We start from the raw sequence: 23,991 nt of genomic DNA on the forward strand, positions 1-23,991 counted from the left end.
GCCCCCCTCCCCAAGCAGCCGGGCTCCAGCCCGCCTCAGGCCAGGAGGAGGAGCTGTCTGGCCCCCACCCCACCCCCACCCCGAGACCGCAAGGCTATAAAGCCCCTCGCAGCGTCCGGGGATCCTTCGCGCCCCGGCCCAGCCCTTCCAGCGCAGACCGCTGTCCTCGTCCTCGGCCGGCCAACATGAGCCACCACCCGTCGGGCCTCCGGGCCAGCGTGAGCGCCACCTCGTACCGCCGCACCTTCGGGCCCCCGCCCTCCCTGTCCCCCGGGGCCTTCTCCTACTCGTCCAGCTCGCGCTTCTCCGGCAGCCGCCTGCTGGGGTCGGCGTCCCCGAGCTCCTCCGTGCGCCTGGGCAGCTTCCGCGCCCCTCGGGCGGGGGTCCTGCGCCTGCCCTCAGAGCGCCTCGACTTCTCCATGGCCGAGGCCCTCAACCAGGAGTTCCTGGCCACGCGCAGCAACGAGAAGCAGGAGCTACAGGAGCTCAACGACCGCTTCGCCAACTTCATCGAGAAGGTGCGCTTCCTGGAGCAGCAGAACGCGGCCCTGCGCGGCGAGCTGAGCCAGGCCCGGGGCCAGGAGCCGGCGCGCGCCGACCAGCTGTGCCAGCAGGAGCTGCGTGAGCTGCGGCGGGAGCTGGAGCTGCTGGGCCGCGAGCGCGACCGGGTGCAAGTGGAGCGCGACGGGCTGGCCGAGGACCTGGCGGCGCTCAAGCAGAGGTCAGAGCTGGGGCTGGGCTGCAGCCATCCGGCCACCGGTCCGTCCAGGCGGTGGCTGCAGCCTCCCCGCCTCCCCAGAGCCCAAGGTCGTGGCTCCTGGGGCCAACCCGAGTGGGTGCGGGTTGCATCGTCGCCCGTGGACGCCGAGCCTCAGCCCAGCACTTGGACTTGAGCATTTGGGGAGGTGCAGGAAGGCTCTCTTGTCTCCCCCTGGGTATCAGGAGGACCCGCTTCTCAGGTTCCCGCCCGTTAGAAAGTCAGGACATTCCACCAGTCAGCCTGAAGCCCTCCCTTAGAACCCTGGGCGGCACAATAGTGGGTCCTGGGGGCGGGGTTCTGGGTGGTGACCCGCAGCTTCGTCTCTGCCCCCTCTGCTCCCCAGGCTGGAGGAGGAAACTCGCAAGCGGGAGGATGCGGAGCACAACCTCGTGCTCTTCCGTAAGGTGAGTCCCGGCCCCATGTGGAGTTCTGCCTCCTACCTCAGCCCTGGTGTGCATCGGTGGGCGCATCCTGAGGCAGAGAAGGAAGGCGCGGCCCGGCCCGCCCTGGCCTCGTCCTGACTGCGCTTCCCGCTCTCGACCCCCGCTCCCACCCTACGAAGGATGTGGACGACGCCACCCTGTCCCGTCTGGAACTGGAGCGCAAGATTGAGTCCCTGATGGATGAAATTGAGTTTCTCAAGAAGCTGCATGATGAGGTGAGTAGACTTGGGTGTCAGGAGAGGCCTGGAAGGCTGGGGAGTGGCCTCAGTTCCGGAGAGCCCGGAAGACGGGTGGGTGGAGCAGCAGAAGCGCCCCGGGATGTGAAAGCTTCTGGGGGTGGACGAAGCCGCGGGCCCGGGCCTTACAGGTGGTTTAATTCCCACCCCTGCGCCACCTGTTGGCAGACAGCGGAGCTGCACCCCGGACCTGCGGGCCGGCTGAGCGCTGATTTGGGCGCGGTTCGCGCAGTGCCGCGCGCCTCTTGTTATCCACGCAAGCATTTCTTCGCCTTTCTTTCTTTTTTCCTTTTTATTTATTTCTTCGCCTTTCTGCGCGGCCGCGTGGGTTTTCCGCCGTCTGTCCCGCGGTGGGCTCTCCTTTGCCTGCCCTGGCTGGCAGGAGCTTCAAGACCTGCAGGTGAGCGTGGAGAGTCAGCAGGTGCAGCACGTGGAGGTCGAGTCGACTGTGAAGCCAGAGCTGACGGCGGCGCTGAGGGACATCCGCGCGCAATACGAGAGCATCGCGGCGAAGAACCTGCAGGAGGCCGAGGAGTGGTACAAGTCCAAGGTGTGGCCCCGAGGGGGGCCCGAGACAGGGCCCGGGAGGGCGGGCGCCGGGCTGCGGGGGGTCGCGTCCATCCCGTTCTATCCTGAGTGACCCCCTCCGCAGTACGCGGACCTCTCGGATGCCGCCAACCGGAACCACGAGGCCCTGCGCCAGGCCAAGCAGGAGATGAACGAGTCTCGACGGCAGATCCAGAGTCTGACGTGCGAGGTGGATGGGCTGCGCGGCACGGTGAGCACCCAGCAGCGCCCCGGGGCTGCGGCGCAGAGGAGGCCGGCTTCTCGGCCTGACCCCGTCCCGCCCCCCAGAACGAGGCTCTGCTCCGGCAGCTGCGGGAGCTGGAGGAGCAGTTCGCCCTGGAGGCGGGCGGGTACCAGGCCGGCGCCGCGCGGCTCGAGGAGGAGCTGCGCCAGCTCAAGGAGGAGATGGCTCGGCATCTGCGCGAGTACCAGGAACTCCTCAACGTCAAGATGGCCCTGGACATCGAGATCGCCACCTACCGGAAGCTGCTAGAGGGCGAGGAGAGCCGGTGGGGGTCGGGGCTGCTGGGGCGAGGCAGGGAGAGGTTGGCCCTGGGGGTGGAGGAGAGGGGGTGCCCTGGCAGGAAGGCTGACGGCAGCACATTGCCTGCAGGATCTCCGTGCCCGTCCATTCCTTTGCCTCCTTAAGTATAAAGACGTCTGGTGAGTTCTCCACGTCTGGCTTCCAGCCTCTACTCCCCATGTCCATTTCTGCCCTGGTTGAACTCTTCTCGATGACTCTGCTCAGCCATCCGTTCTCTCCAGGGAACTACTGAGTCCTGGTCTATATCTGACCCCACTCCTCTCCCTCTGCCTATGGCTGCCCTCGGGGAGTGGGTGCCCAAAAGAAAAGATATCCCAAGTCTTTTCTCTTCCACCCCTCGTGCTGCTTTCTCCAGTGCCTGAGGTGGAGCCAGCCCAGGACAGCCACAGCCGGAAGATGGTTCTGATTAGGACCATAGAGACCCGGGATGGAGAGGTGAGGCCCCTGTCCTGGGACTCCACTTTTTGCCACGTTGTTCCCGAGATCCAGCCTGGCTGCCGATCTTAGTGTGCTGTGGTTGGGTGGGAAACCAGAGCAGGTGGGTGGATAAATTGGAGCCTCAGCTGATTATGCCAGGCAGGTGGGCCCAAGGAGGGCGGTGCTGAAACATCAGCCTCTCATATTCCTTGCCCCCAGCAGGTTGTGACGGAGTCTCAAAAGGAACAGCACAGTGAGCTGGACAAGTCTACTCACAGCTACTGAATCCCTTGGTTGCCCTAGGCCTACTGTAAGCCCAAAGCCTCTCACCCATTCTGAATTGGTCTCCCTTCCCTCCCACTGCATGTGTCTAGGGGATGGCACCAGGCCCCCCTCCCTGGCCCATGGCCAAGTAGCCAGCCCCCTCCCTACTCTAACACACAGATGTGACCTATATGCTTTCCTTTGTTCCCCAATAAAGAGGACTGTAACTCCCAGGACAAGTCTGCTGTGGCCATGATCCCTTGATCTGTAGGGTGGGCCAGGGTCTGAGGTTCGATTTGAAGTCAAATAAAACTGCTGTGGAGAGAAACTTGTCTGGTGGGTTTGTGTCTGGGGCTGGGGCTGGGGCTGGGGCTCAGAGCGCCAGCAGTGCTTTCCCTTTGTCTCTATCACTTACTCTTGCAGGCATCTGTGACTTCTTTTTTCCCTGCTAGGTTTTCTCCTACCCGTCCCTTTGTTCTGCCTTCTGTTCCCTTTGCAGCCAGGACTGAATGTCCAGCTGTCTGCTGGGTGTCCCGTAGCGCACTCTAACTCAGCATGTCCCAAACTGAGCTCCTTACCCTCTCTCCATCTGCAATCATGATTTTCCTTCCGGATTCCCACTCCTGAAGAATGTGCCAGTGGGACCCCTCTTGTCCAATTAGAATCCACCCATCTTACACGCTTATGCATTTCTTTTCTTTACTTGCTCCCAATTCTCCCTTCCTTCTCTTTCTTCTGTCCTAGGGTTCAAACCCAGGGCCTCACGCATACTAGGCAAGGGCTTTACCACTGAGCTATATCCCAGCCTCTCACCACCATGTGCTTCTTACTTCTCTTTCAAGATTGTGTAGTTCTCACGCAGGTGTGGTGGTGCCCACCTGTGATCCCAGCACTTGGGAGGCTGAGGCAAGAGGATTGCTGTGAGTTCATGGCCTGCCTGGACTACAGAGAAAGACCCTGTCTCAAAGATTATGTAGTTCTCCCCCTCCCCACTACTACCACCCCAGTCCAGCCCACCATCATCTCTTGTCTGGGTTATATAAGCTAACATCAAAGGTTTCCATCTCTGGCCTTGGCCTGCCATCTACCCAAATCTATTCAGTATACGTAGACACCAAATCCGATTGCTACCATCACCAGTCCCATACTGCTTGCTTAAAATGTCCATTTCCATGCTGCCCCCAACTCCATTCCATCTGACCTTTACCCTCAAGACCAAATCCGCTTTTGGATTTAACACTTCCTTCCCCATTCAATGAGGACACTAGGTTCAAGAAATAAGTCAGAGTCTCTGCTCTCAGGAGCTCCTGTGTGGGGTGAAGAGATAGATAACATGCCAGCCTGTGGTGGGCACTGTGTCTGGGAAAGCAGAGAGCGATATAATGGGAGGAGCTGCTAACCCATCTTGGAGGGGATCAGGTTTGCTCTGGAGGTGACATCACATCGAGCCCTGGAGAATGAGCAGCAGCTGGTAGAATTGGAGAGAGGAGGCGACTTCTCTAGGTAGTAAATTTCCAGGCTGTGAGAGGGCAAGTGGGGACTGGAGGTAATCTAGAAAGCTGGAGGAAAGTATAGGGGAGGGACACTGTTGAGACTGGAAGAAGAAAGTGGCCTGCTGTGGAGGGCTTAGTAGGCCTTATTAAGGCATCCAGAATTTGTCATAAGGAAAAGAGAAAGAAATGTAAGGGTTTCCACCAGGAGGGTGAAGTATTCTGATCTGCTTAGGGTTTTGTTTCTTTGTTTTCGTACTGAGAACTGAACCCAGAGCCTTCATACTGGGCTACATCCCCAGACCTTTTTTATTTTTTATTTTGAGATGGGATTTTGTTAAGTCACTAAGTTGCTCAGACTGGACTGAAACTTGCAATCCTCCTGCCTCAGCTTCCTACAGGTGTGCACCACCACACCCTGTTTTCATTTTAGAAAGGTTTCCGGGGAGGGGGTAAAAAGACGTAAGATGTGTACAGTACATTCTGTACTGTAAACAGGTGCTAATAACAATAAAAATTAATAAAAGAAAGGTTATTCTGGTAACATGCAGAAAGATTTGGAAAGAGAGATGATGGTGGGCAGGGCAGCAGGAGAGGGATTTGAGAAACGTCTGGGCCCCCAGGAGGAGGGACGGTGGTGTCCTCGCAGAAAGAGGGGAAACTGGAGGGGCTGGGGGTTGAGCTCAGTGGTGCCACCACCTGCTTTGCAAGCACAGGGTCCTGAGTTCAATCTCTGGTACCAAAAAATAAAAAAAAGAGGGGAAACTGGAGCAAGGGGAGGGAGGCTGAGACAGCAAAGTCTCTTTTAGACTTAGGGATGTGAGACATTGTGGAACATCTAAGAGGAAGGGATGGTAGGCAGCTGAAGCCCTAAGTCTGAAGTTCAGGTGTCACTAGACATGTCAGATACAGACTCTATAAGAATGTATTCTATTACAAGTAACAGATAACCTCAAAAAAAAAAAAAAAAGGAAATGTTTCATTTAACAAGGAGCCAGAAGTAGGGGTGGGCTCTGTTATGAACTGATTCAGCAGTTCAATGATGTCATCAAGGACTCTGGCTCTGTCCTTGGCTCTGCTTAGCCTTTCTGTGTGGAAGGCTTGTGTGCCTTGGGCCTCATGAACCCAAAATGGCTGCCAGAATCTACTAGCTAATGCTTTCCTATTCACATCCAGTAGAGGAAAGAGAAAAATCTCCTCCAAGATAGGAGATATTAATCCCTCCATTTAGGTTATTTAGCTAAAACAGTTGCTCCCTGACCAATAACTCTTGCCAGGAGAGAGCTTCTGATTGGCTTGAGCTCACCACTTGGTATGGAATGGATGTTGGATGCAACACGTATGGCAGAGATTACTCAGACTTCCCACCACCACCTCGTCTCCACAAAGCGGGCAGAGTACCGCCATCATCTCCATGCTATGTGCCTTCCCTGCATGTCACATAGTGGCATTTGGTACCCCAGTGGAGAATATCACAGCAGAAAATCAGACAAAGCTTTGGAGTTTCAAATGCTTAGGTTCTCCCTCTCTCTCTCTCTCTCTCTCTCCCTCTCTCTCTCTCTCTCTCCCCAACGCCCCCCCCTCAAAGTGTTTAGGTTTTCAAGTACGCAGATTTTAAATTTGGAAATGTTCACGCCAGAGTTTGTGTCCTGTGATTTGTACTGACTACAAGGAAGACAGATTGAGCTTCAGTAACGACATGGGACCTCTCAGGTGTCACACAGGAGAAATGAGAGGTGCATATAGAAGTGTAGACAGTGAGAAACACAAGGGCCACAGGAGGAGGAGAATCAGGAAATTGAACTCTGAGAAGGCAGGGTGAGAAAAATCCTGGAGGGAGTGGGCCAGGGAGAGGAGGTTGGAAGTCTGGTTGAGTAATAATAGGAAAATCTGAGATTTATCAACAAGGAAGATGCTAGAGACCTCTGCAAGGAAGGGCACGGAGTTAAGTTCAGAAGATACAAGTAAAATGGTCAACTGAGGATGAGATGAAATGAGGAAGTAGCAACAGACTACTCTCTCAAGATGTTTGTTAGAAAAAGAAAATAGGTCCTTTGGTCACAAGAATAAGGAAAGAGTCATTTTAGCATAGAAGTGCTAAGTTAGTGCTTCCTATTTAACCACTCAATAAAAAAATAAAATAAAATAAATAAAAATAGGGCCGGGATATAATCTCAGCACTCTGGGAGGCTGAAGCAGGAGAATCACAAATTTGAATCCAATGCAGGCAAATTTGCAGCCTAGTGAGATCCTGTCTCAAAAAAGAAAAAGGGTTGGAAATATAGCTCAGTGTAAAGGCTCTGGGTGGGGGGGAAGAAGAAAGAGAGAGAGGAGAAGAAAGGAAAAAGACAGAGAGAGAGAGAGAGAGACAATAGGGCTGGGAATGCAGCTCAGTGGTAGAGCACGTGCCTAGCATATGCAAGGCCTTGGGTTCCATCCCCATTACTGAAAACATAAAAGTCACCTCCGAAGTAAGGACGCGGCGTGGCCACCTTTATTTAATCGGCTGCCTGAAGAGAGAGCCTGCTTGTGTTGGGTGCGTGTCCCCGGCCCCCAGGAGCCACCCGCTAGGAACCACCCGCTATGGACAGTCATCTGGTTGCAAAGATGGAGCTGGGTGGAATCTTAGGCAGGGTGGGGACACGGGAATGGGAGAATGGGACAGGAAGACAAGTGCTGCAGCTGCCTCGAGGGGAAGCAGACACTGGGGTCTGGCCTCAAACAGTTGGGCAGTGACTGGGGGCCCCGGTAGCAGGTGCACACTGCTCCCTCACCCAGGCCTGCATGCCGAGCACACCCACACTGGCATGGCTGACTTCCTCGTCCCCCTTCTGATCTGCTCTTACCTCCCATCACAGAAGACAGCCTCCTCGCTCAATCCTATGAAATGAAACAAGATTCTTCATCTCTCTGGAAGACATAGTCATAGATCTCAGAAGTACTGAGCTCTTGAGTACTGGTGGGCCATTCCAGTTCCCTCTGTACTTTGGCTCTGATTAGTGAGTTAACAGATGTTAAATGCCGAACAAATGCTGGTTGTATTTGTTTTTAAATCTGTTTTTCACAGTCATACTTTTTTTCTTTCAGTATAGGGTCTAAGTTGCCAAATTGTCCAGACTGGGCTTGAACTTGCAATTCTCCTGTCTCAGTCTCCCAGAGAGCTGTGATTACAGGTGTGTATCACCAGACCTGGCTCACACTTGTTATATATCCTATAGCTCAAGTAAATATGTCTTAAACTGAAGAAAGACTGTGAGAAATACAGTGTATGTGGTTATGGGGTACTGGGGATTGAACCTAGTGCCTTTGCACTGAGCTACTTCCTCAGTCCTTTTTATTATTTTGAGACAAGGTCTCACTAGGCTGTTATGTTGCCCATATTCAGTTCGAACTTGCTATCCTCCTGTTTCAGCTTCCCAAAATGCTGGGAGTATGGGCCAGGGATTTAGTTCAGTGGTGCTGCCTGCCTGCCTCGAAAGTGCAAGATCCTGAGTTTGATCCCTGGTACCAAAAAAAAAAGCTAGGAGTAGAGGCTGTGCTACCACACTTGTTACTGATGTGCATTTAAAGACCTATCTGTCTAATAGGGGGCGTGGTGGTGAAGACCTGTAATTCCAGTGACTTGGGAGACTGACATGAGAATCACTGGAACCCAGGCATCCTAGATTAGCTTCAGCAAAATAGCGAGGCACTGTCTTCAAAAAATAAAATAGGACGGGTGTGATGGTACATGCCTGTAATCTTCGCACTGGGAAGGCCGAAACAGGAGGATTGCTGGGAGTTCGAGGCCAGCCTAGGCAACATAGTGAATTCAAGGCCAGTCTGAACTACATAGTGAAACCCTATCTCAAAACACCAAAAATGGGGTCGGAGATTTAGCTCAGTGGTTTCGCCGCCTGCTGCGCAAGCGCAAGGACCCGAGTTTGATGCACAGTACCAAAAAAGAAAAAAAAAAAAACACCAAAAATAAGGATCGGGTATGTAACTCAGTGGCACTGTGCCTCCCTGGCAAGTGCAAGGTCCTGAGTTTGATCCCCAGCACCAAAAAAAAAAAAAAAAAACCCACCAAAAATAAAAATAAAATAAAGCCAATGGGGTGACACATATCTGTAATCCCATATCTGTTATCTGTAATCTCTGAGAGGCTGAGTCAAGAGGAACTCAACTTTGAGCCCAACTTGGACAATTTTGTGACTTAGTGAGACCCTATTATAAAGTTAAAAATAACACTGGGGATGTAGCTCAGTGGCACTGCGCCTGCCTGGTAAGGACAAGGTCCTGAGTTCAATCCGCGGTACCAGAAAAAAAATAAATAAATAAAGTTAAAAATAAAAATGGGCTGGTGATGTAACTCAATACAATCTGGGTACTGGGTTCAATCTCCACTACCACTAAGTAAATAAATAAATAGCCAATCTAGAATTCTTGGTTTTCCATACATTTGGACAGATATAGAAATAAATGTGTGTGTGCGTGTGTGTGTGTAGACCATATCTCCTACCTCTGACTCCTGAGAAGAGTCTGGGAGCAGCAGCACCCTGACAGCACTGAGTGCAGCTAGTACCAAGTTTGGGATTTCTAAATAGCATTATCCACTTGAAGGAACCAGAGCTGCCTGGAGAAATGGCTGACTCCACAACTGATGAAGGAAAGGTGTATCTGGGCCTGGAGCATGTTGCTATGCTGAAAAGGGATAAGATCATGCTACAAGCATACAGACTACAACTTGAAAGGGCTCCCACTGACTGAATCAGCGACAACTTGTATATCAAAAAAGGAGTTCACAGTGATATAATTAAATGAAGCAAAAGCTTTGCACAGCAAAAGAAACCACCAACAGAGTGAAGAGACAGTGCATGGTGTGGGGAAAAATTTCTGCCAGCTGTTCCTCAGACAAAGGACTACTATCTAGAAAATATAAAGAACTCAAAGAAATCAGACCCTCCCCCCAAATGTAAAGACCCAATCCAAAAATGGGCATCTGAAATGAGTACATACTTCTCAGATGAAGAAGTAGAAATGGCAAATAAATATGTTAAAAATGTTCAACATTGGGCCGGGGATTTAGCTCAGTGGTTCCGCCGCCTGCCTCGAAAGCTAAGGACCCAAGTTCAATCCCCGGTACCAAAAAAATAAAAAAACAACACTGAGATTCCATCTCACTCCAGGAAGAATGGCTGTGATCAAGAAATCAACCAATAACAAATGCTGGAGGGGCTGTGGGGAATAAGGAAACTTTCTCCTCTGTTGGGAGTGTAGACTGGTGTAACCTCTGTGGAAATCAGCAGGGAGAGCTCTCAAAAAGCTGAAATAGAGGTTCCATTCAACTCAGCTATTCCCCTTCTTGGTATCTTCCTGAAAGAATTAAAAGCATCATAGCACAATGATATATGCACACCCATGTTTATAGCAGCATATTTATAATAGCTAAATCTTGGAAACAGCTTAAATGGCCATCAACTGATGAAGTGATAAAGAAGATGTGTCTTTTAAAAACAATGGAGTACTACTCTACTCTACCATAAAGAAGGATGAGCTGGAGACATTTCTAATTTTAGTATATGTGCTGCCGAAGCGAGCACTAGCTGGAGACATTTCTAGCTAAATGGATGCACCTTGAGATCATACTCTTTTTTTGCTTGTTTGTTTGGTTTTTTTGTACCTGGGATCAAACTCGGGACCTTGCACTTGTGAGGCAGGTGGTGGAACCACTGAGCTAAATCTCCAGCCTGAGATCATACTCTTAAGTGAAATAAATCAGACACACACGTTTAAATACCACATTGTTTCTCTGGTGTGAGAAACAGAAACTGGAAATAAGAAGCAAAATGTATAACAGATATTAGGAAATGGGAAGAAAATGTTCAAATGAGAAGGAGAACAAGGGAGGGGGGAAGGGGAAAGCAAAGAAGGGACAAGGAAAAAAGAGAGAATAGAAGGAAAAAATGTAAACAAAGCTTTTGTAAATAAGGAAGGAAACGGCCAGGGATTTAGCTCAGTGGTTCCACTGCCTGCCTCACAAGAGCAAGGTTCTGAGTTTGATCCCTGGTACCAAAAAATAAATAAGGAAAGAAGGGAAGAGAGGATGAAGGGAGGGGAGGAGAATGGGAAAAAAGAAGTGAGATATATCATGTACAGTTACCAATTTCCTATAATGAATGTTATCATTATGTGTATCTAAAATGTACCAATAAATGTTTTACTTCAAAACGAAGCTGATGAGGGATTAACAGTCACATAATTTCAATGTACTCCCCTGCCACAAAATCCTTATTAATTACAAAGGTAAAGAGTAACTGACCAAGGGCCGGGGGTTTATGCGCAAGGTCCAGAGTTCGATCCCCAGTACCAAAAAAAAAAAACAAGAGTAACTGACCAGGGAGAAATCTGGCACACACAAATGCACTCAAAGCAACATGTCAAGTTGAAATGAAAGCCACCTGATACAATGCAGTAGGAAGAATACAACATCCTTCTGTGACAGCCCTGCCATAGGTTAATCAAGTTTAATCATGATGAAATATCAGACACACCCAGATGGGAGTGGTGGTGCATGGAACTCAGAAGGCTGAGGCAGCTGCAAGTTCCAGGCCAGCCTGTGATACATAGTGAGTTCAAGGCCAGCTTGAAATACACAGTGAGAACTTGTTTCAAAACACCAAAACAAGCTGGGCATGGTGGCACACATCTGTAATCCCAACACTTGGGAGGCTGAGGCAGGAGGATCACCATGAGTTCGAGGCCAGCCTGGGATACATAGGAAGACCCTATGTCTCAAAAAGGGGGGGGGGGGCTAGGGATTTAGCTCAGTGGTTCTAGTGCCTGTCTCAAAAGCTCAAGGTCCTGAGTTCGATCTCTGGTACTAAAAAAAAACAACCCAGAGATTCTTGCTTTCAGGAAATACATGCTAAATTACTTGGGGGAGACTGGACAACATATTGTCAATTTGTTTTCAAATGATTGAGGAAAAAAGTTATGTTTATTCATACAAAGTTTCTGTCAGTTTTAGATTTTTTTACAAAACAAGAAGAAAAGAAGAATGGGAATGACTTAGAGGAGAGATTTTAGATGGTTCCCCACAAGTCAAGGCTGTGCTGGTATTCCTACTGTTGATATAATGTTGGCAGTTCTGTATAATCACATAAAAAAGCAACAAAAACAAAAGTGATGGAGACAATGTCACAATTAGGAGAAACAAGTTCTGGTGTTTTATTGCACAGTTCATGGCTATAATAACAATAAAGTTTTTACGAGTTCGATCCCTAGTACCAAAAAAAAAAAAAGTTTCTACTGTACACTTCAACATAGAAGGAAAGATTCTGAAAATTTTCACCAAAAGAAACAATAAATGTTGACAGGTGTGGTGACACATGCCTGTAATCACAGTGCTAGGGAGACTGAAACAGGAGGATCACTGAGAGTTTGATGTTAGCCGGGGCTACATAGTGAGTTCAAGGCCTGCCTGAACTACAGTCATATCTATCTTTTTTTTTCTTGGTACCGGAGATTGAAATCAGGACCTTGTGCTTGTGAGGCAGGTGAGGTGCCACTGAGCTAAATTTTGGGCCCTATGGCCAGCCTGAACTACATAGCAAGACTCTGTCTCAAAAAATATATATAACTGTTTAAGGCAATGGATATTCTTTTTTTTTTTACTTTTCTTTTTTGGTACCGGGGATCAAACTCTGGTTCTTGCGCTTGAGCAGCATGTGGCGAAACCACTGAGCTAAATCGCTGGCCCGGCAATGGATATTCTAATCACCCTGATTCAATCATTATGTAACGTTTACAAATATCAAAAGACCAACTAGATGCCAGGGATTTAGCTCAGTGGCACCGCACCTGCCTCACAAGCACAAGGTCCCAAGTTCAACCCCCAGTATCACAAACAACAACAAAAACAAAACACCAACTGGACAGGTGTAGCTGTAATCCCAACTACTTGTGAGGCTGAGGGAGGAAGATTGCAAGTTTGAGGTCAATCTGGAAAGTTTAGTGAAATGAAACCTGTCTCAAAATAATTTTTTTTTTTTAGCAAAACATTTATTGGTACATTTAGATATACATGATGATAACATTCATTATAGGAAATTTGTACCAGTACATGATATATCTTGATTCTTCTTTTTTTCCTCATCAAAAGGGCCACAATGTAGCTCAATGGTGGAGCACTTGCCTAGCATCCCCAAGGCCCTGGATTTAATTTCCAGCACCTCAAAAAGAAAGAAAAGAACCTATAATATTTTACTACATAAATATGTTCAATTATTACATATCAATCAAAGATAAAATAAAAAATTTTTAAATCAAACAAAACAATAAGAAAAATCTAACAAAGTATAAAGATTAAAATGAAATTTTAAAAAAACTGTTTTTGTTTGAAGAATAATTATCTCTTAGAAAACCCAATAGAATCAATAGACAAACTAGGAAAACCAAGAAAAGAGTTCATTAAGGGTGCTGAATAGAATATCAATTCTATTCTTCTGCAAACAAAGGAAATAGTTGCAGTGTTTCTGCGGACATTGGGTTTAGGCCTAGGCATGGAGCTTAGCAGCAGACCACTTACCTAACATGCACCAGGTCTGGTTCCATCCCCAGCACTCAAGAAAAAAAGTATAAAGAAAGCAGATTGAACCAGGCACAGTGGTACAAGCCTCTAAACCCAGTCAGTTCAAAGGCTGAGGGAGAAGGATCCCAAGTTTAAAGCCAGCCAGGGCAATTTAGTGATAGCCGGTCCCCAAAAATACAAGGTGCTGGGGATGTAGCTCAGTGAGCACTCTCAGAGAGTTCCTGAGTTCAATCTCCAACACTGTAAAAAAAGAAAAAAAGCAAGCAGATTGGAGAGGTGTGGTAGATATTCTGAGCATTGACTATTTTAAAAACTTTTCCAGGGTCGGGGATTTAGCTCAGTGGTTTCAACGCCTGCTACACAAGCGCAAGGACCCGAGTTCGATCCCCGGTACCAAAAAAAAAAAAAAAAAGTTTTCCAGCCAGGAATGGTTTTCCAGCCTGTAATCCCAGTACTTGGGAGGCAGAGGCAGGAAGATTGCTGCAAATCAAGGCCAGACTTAACTATGTAGGGAGACTCTGTCTCAAAAAACAAAAAGCAAAGGCAAACAAACAAATAAAAACTTTTCTGTTACAAAATCAACCTCCCCTAGCTGGGCATGGTGGCATACTCCTACAATCTCACCACTTGGGAGGCAGAGGCAGGAGGATTGTGACAAGTTAGAGGCCAGCCTGGGCTACACAGTGAGTTCAAGGCCAGCCTGCACAGCAAAGCGAGATCCTTTCTCAACCCCCCTCCCCTCAAAAAATAAAAAATAAAAAATAATAAAATCAGGGCAACCCACTTTCCAGTTACCCTTCTGTCTCTCATAGACAGAAGCTAGCTCAATAAATCTTCTTACTCTTAAAAAATAAAATAAAATAAAATTTCCTTGTATCTTGATGCTGTGACGAAGATGCTGTGAAGAAGAGCAGACATGCATACTTTGGTCATTGAAAGACCTATCACTCATAGTACTCAGCTTCTCTTATAAATTTGATTTCTGACCCAACATCTATTCTCGGTAGCCTGATAAACTTAAGTTTCCAAGTCCATGGAGTTGAAGACAAGTCCTGAATTGTGAAAACTACCTTAAAATCATGTACAACCAACCCCTGGAAGCCCATTTCCATTCTGGTGTCTCTTCTTCAAACTTCAGCCTTATACCTCTCTGTACACCAAGGCCTAGCAAAGGGCCTTACACATAATAGTTGCACGACACATACTAGTAGCCATCCCTGATGGTTAAGGTTTAGCACATCTGTAGTACTTGTTAGCAGAATGAGGTGATCTTTTCTTCAACTCAAGACCTCAGATCATCTTCCAGTTTTATTTCCTACTGTTCCCTACATTCCATTTCACTATTTTCTGAACACACCATTCCAGGTCTATTTTCTGAATACTCTATATTCTTTCTTTGCCTTTGCAAGTTTTAACTCTACTCTCTAGAACAGTGTGTGTGTGTGTGTGTGTGTGTGTGTGTGTGTGTGTGTGTGTTTCTGGGGATTGCAGCTAAGGCACGCTAAGTAAGTCTCTACCACTGTTCATTCATGACCAGTTTCGCATTTTGGAAAGATTAGTTACTGTAAGGAGGATGGATTCATCTGGAAAGGCAGAATGGAGGATGGGAGACTCTTGAGTCCTCTAGGTGAGATTAGGGGAGTAAGGTGGTGGTAATGGAGATATAGATTAATTCTAAAGTTAATTAAAAGGTCAAATTAGTAAAAGTCAAAGAGAGATGGGCGGTGGAAGGGGAGAGGATGAGTACAGGATTAACTCCTAGGCTCTTGGCTTGTGTAATAGGAATTGCTGAGGTCAGAGGACAAATATTATTAGCCTTGTTAATCTGAAACCACTACTTCCTTTCTTCTTTTAGGGGTTACCCCTTCCATTCTAAGGCTATTCTAGGATCTAACTACCTCACACCCCCGCCTGCCAATTGGCAGGTGAACCCTCCCTGCCATTCTCCAGGCCTGCAAATGACAAACTGAAGCTGAGGAGAAGGCTGAGGCAGGAGGATTGCAAGTTCAGTTGAGGAGCCTCTAAATTCGGGAATTAACTGTGTTCCAGCCACACCTAGTCTGACCACCTCAAAAGGTAGTAAGGCCTGAGTGAACAAATTGTTTTTTGTTGTTCTTCTTCTCAGGAGACTCAATTCAATTCCCTTCAGCTCTCTCTACCAGTTTGGAAGCAGTCGCTTGTCTCAGGCACTTGCTTTCTTTAAATGTCTGGAATGGCGTACCCAAAGCTTGGCCCGAATTAAGGACAGAGTCGGTAGTGCGCTCGGTGCAACCTCCAACAACTCCCGGGAAATAGGGAGGTCCAGGCCTTCCCACAATGCTGAGGGGCCCCGCTGTAGAGGACCCTGCCCTAGCCAGTCGCGAGACCTCGCGAGAACGCGGTATCGCCCGTTGCCGCCCAGACTCAGAGCGCCACGCCTTCTACTGCCTCAGAACGACCTCCTCCTACCGTTTTCCCCGCCTTCCACTCGCGCTCCGTTCTCGGATAGGCTGTTTGAGCCGGGTCAGTTTTTTTCCCTTGCCAAAAAGCGGTTCGACAGCTAGTCTTTCTTTTGGCCCCGCCTCCAAACGCCTAGGATTGGACGGTTGAATCATGCGTCACGCGCCTCTTCGCACTAGGACGAGCCAATCAAGAGCTCGGCGTATTTTACGAATTGGGGAAGTAGCAGCCCCAGAAGCTCAGAAATTTGGGGAGAAATCGAAGAAAGTGGAAGCGACCGTGAAGGGTTCCCGGGACGGTGCGGCACAGGGATCCTGCAGGAAATGAGGCCTGCAGGAGCTCAGAGGGAGATGAGCAGTTAGGGGTCTCGGGGCGAAAGAGGAGGGTTGGGGTGTCTGGAGGGGGTAGCCAGATAGAGCGGCCTTTCAGGAGCTGGGGGCTTCTGGGCGCAAAGACTGGGGTGGAGGTGGAAGTATCAGGGATGTTAGGACCCGTGCCCCGAGAACTGGTTGACTTTGATCCCCTATCCTGCCGACTTTCTTCCCCGTCTCATTGTAGCCGCCATGACCACCATCCAGGCCACAAAGGATCCCCTCCTCCGGGGTGTATCCCCTACCCCCAGCAAGATCCCAGTACGCTGTCAGAGACGCCCGCCTTTCCCCACAGTCAAATCGAGCACCCAGGACCAGGAGAACCAAGATCCAAGGGTAAGAAGGGCCTGGTGGGTAGAGAGTACTTAACAGAAGGCAACACAGCAATGCACCCTGGCGCTGAATCCCAGCTTTTTCTTCTTGTTCAACCCCAGAGTTTGGTGCAGAAGCCTCCTCTCAGTATTCAGCATACCCTTGTTGACTCAGCAGGCGGCAGGTCCAAAGCCATACACCAAACAGAGAAATCACAAAAGTTGATGGCAATCACTCAGCTCCGGAACCCCCTGGAGGAGCTCAGGCCTAGCCATGTGGGACAAAATGTGGGACTTCGTCCCCCTCCCCAGACAGGTACCACTTGGATGCCTCCTTAGCTGAGTGGGAGTGAGAATGGCCCGCAGGGACTGAGGGTGCTTCACTTCCTTGGTCTTCTGCTTAGTATCAGAGTCCAGGGGCCCGGGATTTAGCTCAGTGGCACAGTGCCTGCCTGGCATGCCCGAGGTCCTGAGTTTGATCCCTGGTACCAAAAAAAAAAAAAAAGTCCTGGTAACTAGGTGTGATGGTGTGTGTTCACCTGCAATCCCAGTACTCTGGGAGTCTGAGGCAGGAGGATTGCAGGTTTAAGACCAGCCTGAACAATTTAGTGAGACCCTGTATCAAAAAATAAAAAGGTGGGCTGGGATGTAGCACAGCAGCACCTCGCAAGCTCAAGGTCCTGAGTTCAATCCCTGGTACCAAAAGAAAGTGGGGGGGGGGGGGCGGCTAGGGATGTAGCTCAGTGTGAAGGGCCCTAGGTTCAATCTCCAGTACTGAAAAGTTAAAAAAAAAAAAAAAAAAAATCCTGGTTCTGCTTCTGGAAAGCTATCCTTAGAAGCCAGCTTTCTCCTCTTCAACAAAATGTCATCCCTTCTGAAGGCTTTTCAGCCCTATGTTCTCCTAATTCTTTGCAGAACTTCTTTTATAATCTGTCCATACTTTGGCTTAAGTCTGTTACCTTTCAGTAGTTTAATAATAGGGGCTTTGTCTTCTTCATCATTGACCTTGAGCTTAGAGTAGTCTTATAAATTGGACACATGCCTCTAATCCCAGCTACTCAGGTGGTTGAGGCAGGAGAAGCACAAGTTCAAGGCCAGGCTAAGCTATTTAGTGAGGCCCTGTCTCAAAATAAAAAGTATGTGACAGGTCCTGGGTTTAGTCCCCTAGAAAGAAAGGAAGAAAAAAAAAAGAAAAAGAAGGAGCTAGGCATGGTGGCATATGCCTATAATCCTAGCTCTCCTGAGGCTGAGGCAGGAGGATCACTGCAAGTTCAAGGCCAGCCTGGGCTACATAGTGAGACCTTGTCTCAAAAAAAATAAATAAACAAAAACAGGAAGGAAGGTATCCTACCTAAAGTTCTGTAAACATCTGGTGAGCTGGAGAGACCAATTAAATGTCTTTTTTGCTCACTTCTGCCCCTCAGGGTGACTGCCAGTGTCCCTGGCCCCTTAGCCTCCCGCTTCCTGTTCCTACTCACTTTTTCTTCTTTAACCTTGCAGAAGCTCCAGGGGCTATAGAGTTTGTGGCTGACCCTGCAGCCCTGGCCACCATCCTGTCAGGTGAGGGGGTGAAGAGCTATCCAATGGGGCGCCAGTCCAGCCTGGCTCAGAGAGTACTGGTTCGAGGGAACCAGGGAGGTACCGTCCGGAGGGGCCAGGTAATGAGACCAGATGTGAGGTCAGGCTGGAGAGGGCTGAAGAGAGAATCCTGAGCTCATGCTAATAACCTCGGTTGGGGTTCCAGGGTGCTTGGGCCTCTGTGTATGTGGCCCCCAGAACCCCCATCCACCAACTAGGCCCTGCCAGGGCTTCCTGCTTCTCAAGGCTGGAGGGATCGGGACCCCGAGGTCAGACTTTCTGTCCCCAGATGAGGCTCGAGGCGCAGGTAAGTGCACTGGAGGGGCTGATGTTTTGTGCTTCTGGGAGCTTCCTTCCAGGGACAGTGCTGGGACCTGGGAGCCAAGGGGTCCTACTCGGGGGATGGAGTTGGTGGCAAAGCCCGAAGGTTTGGGGCCCACCTTTGACTCTGCTTTTCTCACTTGCTCCTATGGATCAGGTTCCATCTTCAAGATCTTCCTTTCACCCCTCCACCCGCCCTAGTTTACAGGACCTCAGAAGAGAGATAGGTGGCAGCAACCGGTAAGGAGAGGATGTGAAGAAGGTCATGTGAAAAAAAATGAACCAGTGTTCGAGACCCAGGTCCCCCGGATCTAGGGCCTTCTGGTAGCTTTAGGACTCCCCAAAGAGTCCTGTGGCTGCCCAGGGTGAGCCCTTGGAATATGGTTCAGACCTTCACAGTCAGGCTTGAGTGTGACATGAAAAAAGATAGAAAGGTGAGGTGCTATTTCTTTCAACTACAACATAGACTGTGGCAATAAATGGGATTTAGATTTAACTCCTGACCCTTACGAGTACTAGCTGTGCAGGCTCGTCCTAACCTCTCTGAGCTTTGGTCCCTTTATCTGTGAAATGGGAAGAATGTTTGTACCGTCATTAAAGGTTGCTGTGAGAGTGAAGTGAAATGATGTATGTACATCACTCAGCACATGCCCATTTCATGGTTGGTACTCAGTGACTTCTGTGGTTCTTACTGTCATTAGGACTTCAGTGAGCCAGGCCTCAGGATTGCACCTGGAAACCCCTGTGCAGCCTGGTGAGTTTCCCCTGCAGCAAGAAACAGGATGAAAAGCACAGCAGGCTTTGGAGGGTAGGGGTTGGGTGAGGAAATGGGGAGGCAGTGAGGCTAGATCAGCAGGAGCAGGAGGGCTGGAAGCATTGGTAGAACACTTGTCCAGCATTTGAAGTGCCTGGGTTTCACCCCAGTGCTGCAAAATGAATGTATGAGTGGGAAAAGAGCTAGGCATGGTGGTACACACCTGTAATCCCAGCACTTGGGAAGCTGAGGGAGGAAGATCACTTCAGATTTGAGGCTATCGTGAACTACATAGCAAGACCCTGTCTCAAAACAAAAACAGATCCAGGGATTTAGCTCAGTGGCACTGTGCCTACCTTTCAAGCGCAAGGTCCTGAGTTCGATCCCTGGTACCAAAAAAAAAAGGGTAGGAGGGAGAAGGACGACAGAAAGAGATCTTCTGGCTTTTGGATAGGCCAGAGGTTGGCCAGTTGTACTTGTGTCCCCATTTTTGCCCTCTCCCTGCCACTTCTGCAAGATTGACCTTTCATTTACTGTCCTGTCCCCAGCTCACTCATGATGCTCAGATTGATGAGGATTTACTGAGGTTGTGTTGACTCTTGGGATACTCAATGGGTCCCTGCCTCTGGTGGGCAATGGGGACTCTTAAACTGGTGTACCTTTTTCAGAAGTTGCAAAGCCCTGTGCCAGACTTTTGTGGGTCTTCTTGATACTACAGCAGATTTCCTATCTCCTAGCTTCTCTCCTTGAAGAACATGAAAGTGTCCCTCATTCAGATGAAGGAGGAGGGGCCCTCCTAGGTCTGGCCCAGCGAGTACCTGTAAGAGAAACCAGAGAGAGAATACACACTGGGGTGAGAAGGGACCCTCCTGGTATGGGGATGGGGACACAGAAGATGCTTAGGGGGATTTAGAATTGGGAGTGAAGCCAGGCAGGCCTGGTCCTCAGGATGTTATGGCATCTGGGTTTGCCACATGTAGGCCGAAGCCCTCTGCAAAGTTGGGTCTGGGGCCTGGAGGGAGAGGTCACAGATTGGCATATATTTTATCACCATCAGATCAGTCCCAGGGCTAAGACAGTTCTGATACTTGCCAACCAAAAATATTCATCAGTGGGCCAGGGATTTAGCTCAGTGGTTCCGGCGCCTGCCTCGCAAGCACAAGGTCCCGAGTTCGATCCCTGGTACCAAAAAAAAAACCAAAACAAAAAATATTCATCACTTCATTCCAAAAATAGTTAACAGCTACTGAGTGAAGGTACTATTCTAGGCTCTGGACATAAATACTCTAGAAAGGGAGACAAAAACACGTGTGAAATATATATGCTCTCAGATGGCACTGAAGGGGACTGGAGAGTGGCAGAGTTGTTATCACAGTGTAATGTTGCTTGGGCAGGGGGCTCACTGAGAGATGACGTTTAAGTGAAGACCAGGAGTTGAGGGCCTAAGCCATGCATTTATCTAGAAGAGAGCATTCTAGGCCAAGAAAGCTGCAGATGCAAAGGCCTGAGGAGAGAATGTGCCCAGTGTGTTTGTGGTTCAGCAAGAGAGAGAGGCTAGTGAGACTGAAGCCGAGTGAGGAGGAGAACAGTAAGAGAAAAGCTTACAGTAATGACAGAGTCAGAGTAGGTAAGGATTTAAACCTGTGTAAATCCTTAGGTTATTTTGTTTTGATTTTGGCTTGGAATGAGTAGGAAGCCAAGAGAGGGAATGAATAAAGGAAGTGACATGATTTGGCTGTGACAGTGTGGGCCCCACAGGAAGGGGAATGAGATCGCTCTTGCCACCTTCTCCTTCTCCACAGGATGCCCAGGACTCCCACCTGATGCCCTCCCCTGCCCCTGAGGCCCAGCGCGTGCGTGGCCGCGTGGTACCACCTTCTGTCACTCACCCATCGCCCTTTGGACGGGCTCAGCGTGTACACTCCCCTGGCTTCCCTGCTCTGGTTTGTTTCAAAAACTCCTGGGGCCTGGGCAAGAACAGAATGATCTGGCTGGAGAACCCTGCCAGGCCTGGGGTTTGTTCCTGCTCAGCACCCACATCTCTCCCCAGACTTCATATTCATTGTTGCGGCGTCTCGGCATTCAACCCAAAACCCAGTTTACTCCATCCACCCCCAGAGTTCAGCAGGTAAGAAAAGTCAAGGGGGGCCGGGGATTTAGCTCAGTGGTTCCAGCGCCTGCCTCGAAAGGGCAAGGTCCCAAGTTCGATCCCTGGTACCAAAAAAAAAAAAAAGAAAAGTCAAGGGAGGGCCGGGGATGTAGCTCAGGGGCACCGAGCCTGTATGGCAAGTGCAAGGTCCTGAATTTGATCCCTGGTACCGCAAAAAAAAAAAAGTCAAGGGAGGTAGCTGACCTGGGCCGACTGAGGAGAGGAAGGAGACAGATGGGTACAGGGAGAGTTAAGACAGGCAAGGGGAAAAAAAAGACAGGCAAGGGGAGACTGAATCTATCTGTGGGTTACTGGGCCTTCCTGACACCTCATTTCTGTCACAGGCTCAGTGGTTGAGTGGCCTCACCCCTCAGTCCTGCACTGAAGAGCCTGCTCTGCCTTGGGTAAGTATGAGAAGCTTGTCTGTGTTGAGGTCCTTTGTGCTGTCCCCTTGGCATGGAGTCCTAGATGTTTGAAGTGAAGCAGGTGTGTTCTCTGAAGAAACCACCTACCTCTCCATCTCTCAATACTTCTGTGCTGCCCTTCTACTCATTTTTTTTTTTTTGGTACCGGGGATCAAACTCGGGTCCTTGCACTTTCAAGGCAGGCGACAGAACCACTGAGCTAAATCTCCAGCCCCCTGCCATTCTACTCTTAAGTCCAGGGCCTCTCAATTAGAGACTCAAACTGGTCTTCTTGGCCCAGCCTGGCTACCTCACCCGCCTTCTTTCCATCTATGTGGCAGGAGCAGATTGCCGTACGGTTGTTTGACCAGGACAGTGGTGTACGGTTGCAGGAGCAGCCTGGGAAACCAGCTGTGGCAAGTCCTGGATCTCACCCCTACAGAACCTTCAACTTCCAGGAGCTAAAAATGCAGGTGGACTTGTGTGAACAAGGCCTTGATGCCTGCTGGGCAGTGACAGGGCTGGGGAAGGGGGAGCTGGGAGGGGAGAGGGACCCACATCCTGACATGACTGTGGGCACTCTCTCCCACTGTAGCGCATCAGTATCCTGCAGCAGTTACTGCGCCAGGAGGTGGAAGGGCTGGCAGTGGGCAAGTATGCCCCACCTAATGGAGACTCCTCTCTGGATATGGTTGAATTTCATCCCCTGCTGGCTGAAATTTCTAGGACTCTAAAAGCCCCAGGGCATAATTCTGGGACTTCCTATCTTCCAGGACTGTCACAACACCCTGAGCTGCCAGAGCCCTGCCCTCCGGAGGAGTGTGAGGAACCACCGCCCTGCTCTGGGGCAGAGCCAGAGGTGACACAACCCTGCCCACCAGCAGAGACAGGGCCTCCAGAGTCCTGCTCTAAGGCCAGGCCAGGGATACCGGCGCCCTCCTCCCAGGAGCAGCCTGAGGTAGCAGAGCCCTGCCCACCAGCAGAGTCTGGACTCCTTCAACCTAGGCCCCAGGGACAGACTGCATCCAAAAAGGCCTGTCCTAGGATAGAGTTGCGGGCATCAGAGGCCCACTCCCTGGAACCAAAAAGCCTAGAGTCCAGCCCATGGCGCTGCTGCAGTCAGGGGGCTCCAGCAACCACCAGCCCACCTATCTGCTCACTTCAGTCTCCGAGGCCCCCAACAGGCCAAGCAGGTAAGGAGTTGCCTGGGAAGGGATTGAGCCAAGGAGATCCTATCTCTGGGAGTGGGGCCCTGACCTGCACCAAATGTTGCTATGCTTTCTTCCCTCTGCTGTCCCCTCTGTCCCAGCCTGGCTACCCTCAGGATGAAGGGATGAGCTCCTTCTCTATCCCTGGGCTCCTCACTGGCTTGGCTCTTGAGGGAGGGGAAGGGACCATACATGATGAGAGTACGGGACTCCAGTCTACCCTCGAAACTCTGTGGCCCTCAGGTCCCGGCCAGCTGGCCCCTCGAACCCTGGCCCTGAGGCAGCGCCTCAAAGCATGTCTCACTGCTATCCACTGCTCCCATGAGGCTCGTCTGGATGACGAGTGTGCCTTTTACACCAGCCGAGTCCCTCCTCCAGGGCCCACCCGGGTCTGCACCAACCCTGTGGCCACAGTGCTTGAATGGCAAGATGCCCTGGTGAGCCTCCAGTCCAGGCAGGGGTGGTGGCAGGGGCCAGCCTCCATTTCTTTACTGAAAAGCAGTGGGAATATGACAAGATCTCTTTCTTCTTCTAGTGTTTCATTCCAGTTGGTTCTGCGGCACCTCAGAGCTCTCCATACTGAGGCTCCCACCTCAACCCTCTCCACCTTACCCTTTCCCATTATCCCTTATTTATTGTTGGTCTGCCCATGGGACTGGGGGCCAACACTCTTTTATCTTTTAATAAAGTTTCTACAGTGTCTGAATAGCCAGCAAGTGAACTTGAAGTATCCAAATTGGGCAGCCACTGGTTGCTCTCCAGTTGCCCACATGGTGGCAATGTGCTCCAGCTCAGAGGCTTCCCAGGGCTCCAAATCACCCCCCAGGCTCCAGGAGAAGCTGTCTTGCCCTGCCCACTTTAGGCAATCTCCGAGTGGGTTGGGGTCAATTATGGGGTCTCTGCTTCTCCCTGAGACTTAAGATCAGTTCCAGGGACCATGAGCTACTCCCTCATCCCCTAAGCACCTTTGCTAGAACTCTCAACCGGCATGATGGTGCACACCTGTAGTCCCAGCCACCCAGCAGTGGGAGGATCATTTGAGCCCAGGAGTTAACCCAGCCTGGGTAATATAGTAAAACCCCATCTCAAAAACAAAAAACACCCAGCTCTGCTACAACCCTCTCCCTGCACTAGGCAGAATGGCAGAGCCCAGAGTCAAACCT

The 23,991-nt window shown here is 49.9% G+C and overlaps 2 protein-coding genes and 1 long non-coding RNA gene across 7 annotated transcripts; 2 read left to right on the forward strand and 1 right to left on the reverse strand.

The window, feature by feature from the left end:
• Prph (peripherin) lies at positions 1–3,559 on the forward strand. 2 transcript variants are annotated; one of them, XM_004863034.3, is made up of 9 exons: positions 1–721; positions 1,104–1,164; positions 1,323–1,418; positions 1,822–1,989; positions 2,092–2,217; positions 2,295–2,515; positions 2,620–2,669; positions 2,906–2,985; positions 3,187–3,559. In XM_004863034.3, exons 1-9 carry the CDS (start codon positions 186–188, stop codon positions 3,250–3,252), a joined length of 1,404 nt encoding a protein of 467 aa, XP_004863091.1. In that variant the 5' UTR covers positions 1–185; the 3' UTR covers positions 3,253–3,559. The 2 variants fall into 2 exon arrangements, with proteins under 2 accessions (XP_004863091.1, XP_004863090.1); XM_004863033.4 differs by having other exon boundaries at positions 90–721; positions 3,190–3,559.
• Positions 3,560–12,857: 9,298 nt separating this feature from the next.
• LOC147821517 (uncharacterized) lies at positions 12,858–15,789 on the reverse strand. Its single transcript, XR_015446956.1, has 3 exons — positions 15,515–15,789; positions 13,291–13,533; positions 12,858–12,934 (listed from the first exon to the last, which is right to left on the reverse strand). It is a non-coding gene; the product is annotated as an uncharacterized LOC147821517 (long non-coding RNA).
• Positions 15,790–15,857: 68 nt separating this feature from the next.
• Positions 15,858–23,534, forward strand: Troap (trophinin associated protein). 4 transcript variants are annotated; one of them, XM_021243135.2, is made up of 15 exons: positions 15,858–16,030; positions 16,291–16,439; positions 16,538–16,730; positions 17,915–18,072; positions 18,159–18,553; positions 19,015–19,067; positions 19,805–19,920; positions 20,870–21,010; positions 21,118–21,195; positions 21,561–21,620; positions 21,962–22,093; positions 22,216–22,270; positions 22,394–22,813; positions 23,072–23,265; positions 23,364–23,534. In XM_021243135.2, the coding sequence occupies exons 1-15, from the start codon at positions 15,886–15,888 to the stop codon at positions 23,409–23,411; spliced, it is 2,337 nt and encodes a 778-aa protein (XP_021098794.2). In that variant the 5' UTR covers positions 15,858–15,885; the 3' UTR covers positions 23,412–23,534. The 4 variants fall into 4 exon arrangements, with proteins under 4 accessions (XP_021098794.2, XP_012934421.3, XP_021098792.2 ...); XM_013078967.3 differs by having other exon boundaries at positions 18,159–18,299; positions 18,471–18,553; positions 22,216–22,813; XM_021243133.2 differs by having other exon boundaries at positions 22,216–22,813.
• The last annotated feature ends 457 nt before the right edge of the window (positions 23,535–23,991 follow it).

Source organism: Heterocephalus glaber, unplaced genomic scaffold (assembly GCF_053883595.1).
Source record: "Heterocephalus glaber isolate CG9 unplaced genomic scaffold, H.glaber_assembly_v1.0 deba00001733, whole genome shotgun sequence".
Classification (NCBI taxonomy): Eukaryota; Metazoa; Chordata; class Mammalia; order Rodentia; family Bathyergidae; genus Heterocephalus; species Heterocephalus glaber.

What these genes read in the sequence shown, in the direction of transcription:
- Prph (XM_004863034.3), top strand. Translation starts at nt 186, where the DNA reads ATGAGCCACCACCCGTCGGGCCTCCGGGCCAGCGTGAGCGCCACCTCG. An exon ending in CTGGCGGCGCTCAAGCAGAG is followed by an intron (nt 722 to 1,103) that starts GTCAGAGCTGGG and finishes TCTGCTCCCCAG; the next exon opens with GCTGGAGGAGGAAACTCGCA. An exon ending in TGGATGGGCTGCGCGGCACG is followed by an intron (nt 2,218 to 2,294) that starts GTGAGCACCCAG and finishes CCCGCCCCCCAG; the next exon opens with AACGAGGCTCTGCTCCGGCA.
- Troap (XM_021243133.2), top strand. Translation starts at nt 15,886, where the DNA reads ATGCGTCACGCGCCTCTTCGCACTAGGACGAGCCAATCAAGAGCTCGG. An exon ending in AAGAGCCTGCTCTGCCTTGG is followed by an intron (nt 21,621 to 21,961) that starts GTAAGTATGAGA and finishes TCTATGTGGCAG; the next exon opens with GAGCAGATTGCCGTACGGTT. An exon ending in TTGAATGGCAAGATGCCCTG is followed by an intron (nt 23,266 to 23,363) that starts GTGAGCCTCCAG and finishes TTCTTCTTCTAG; the next exon opens with TGTTTCATTCCAGTTGGTTC.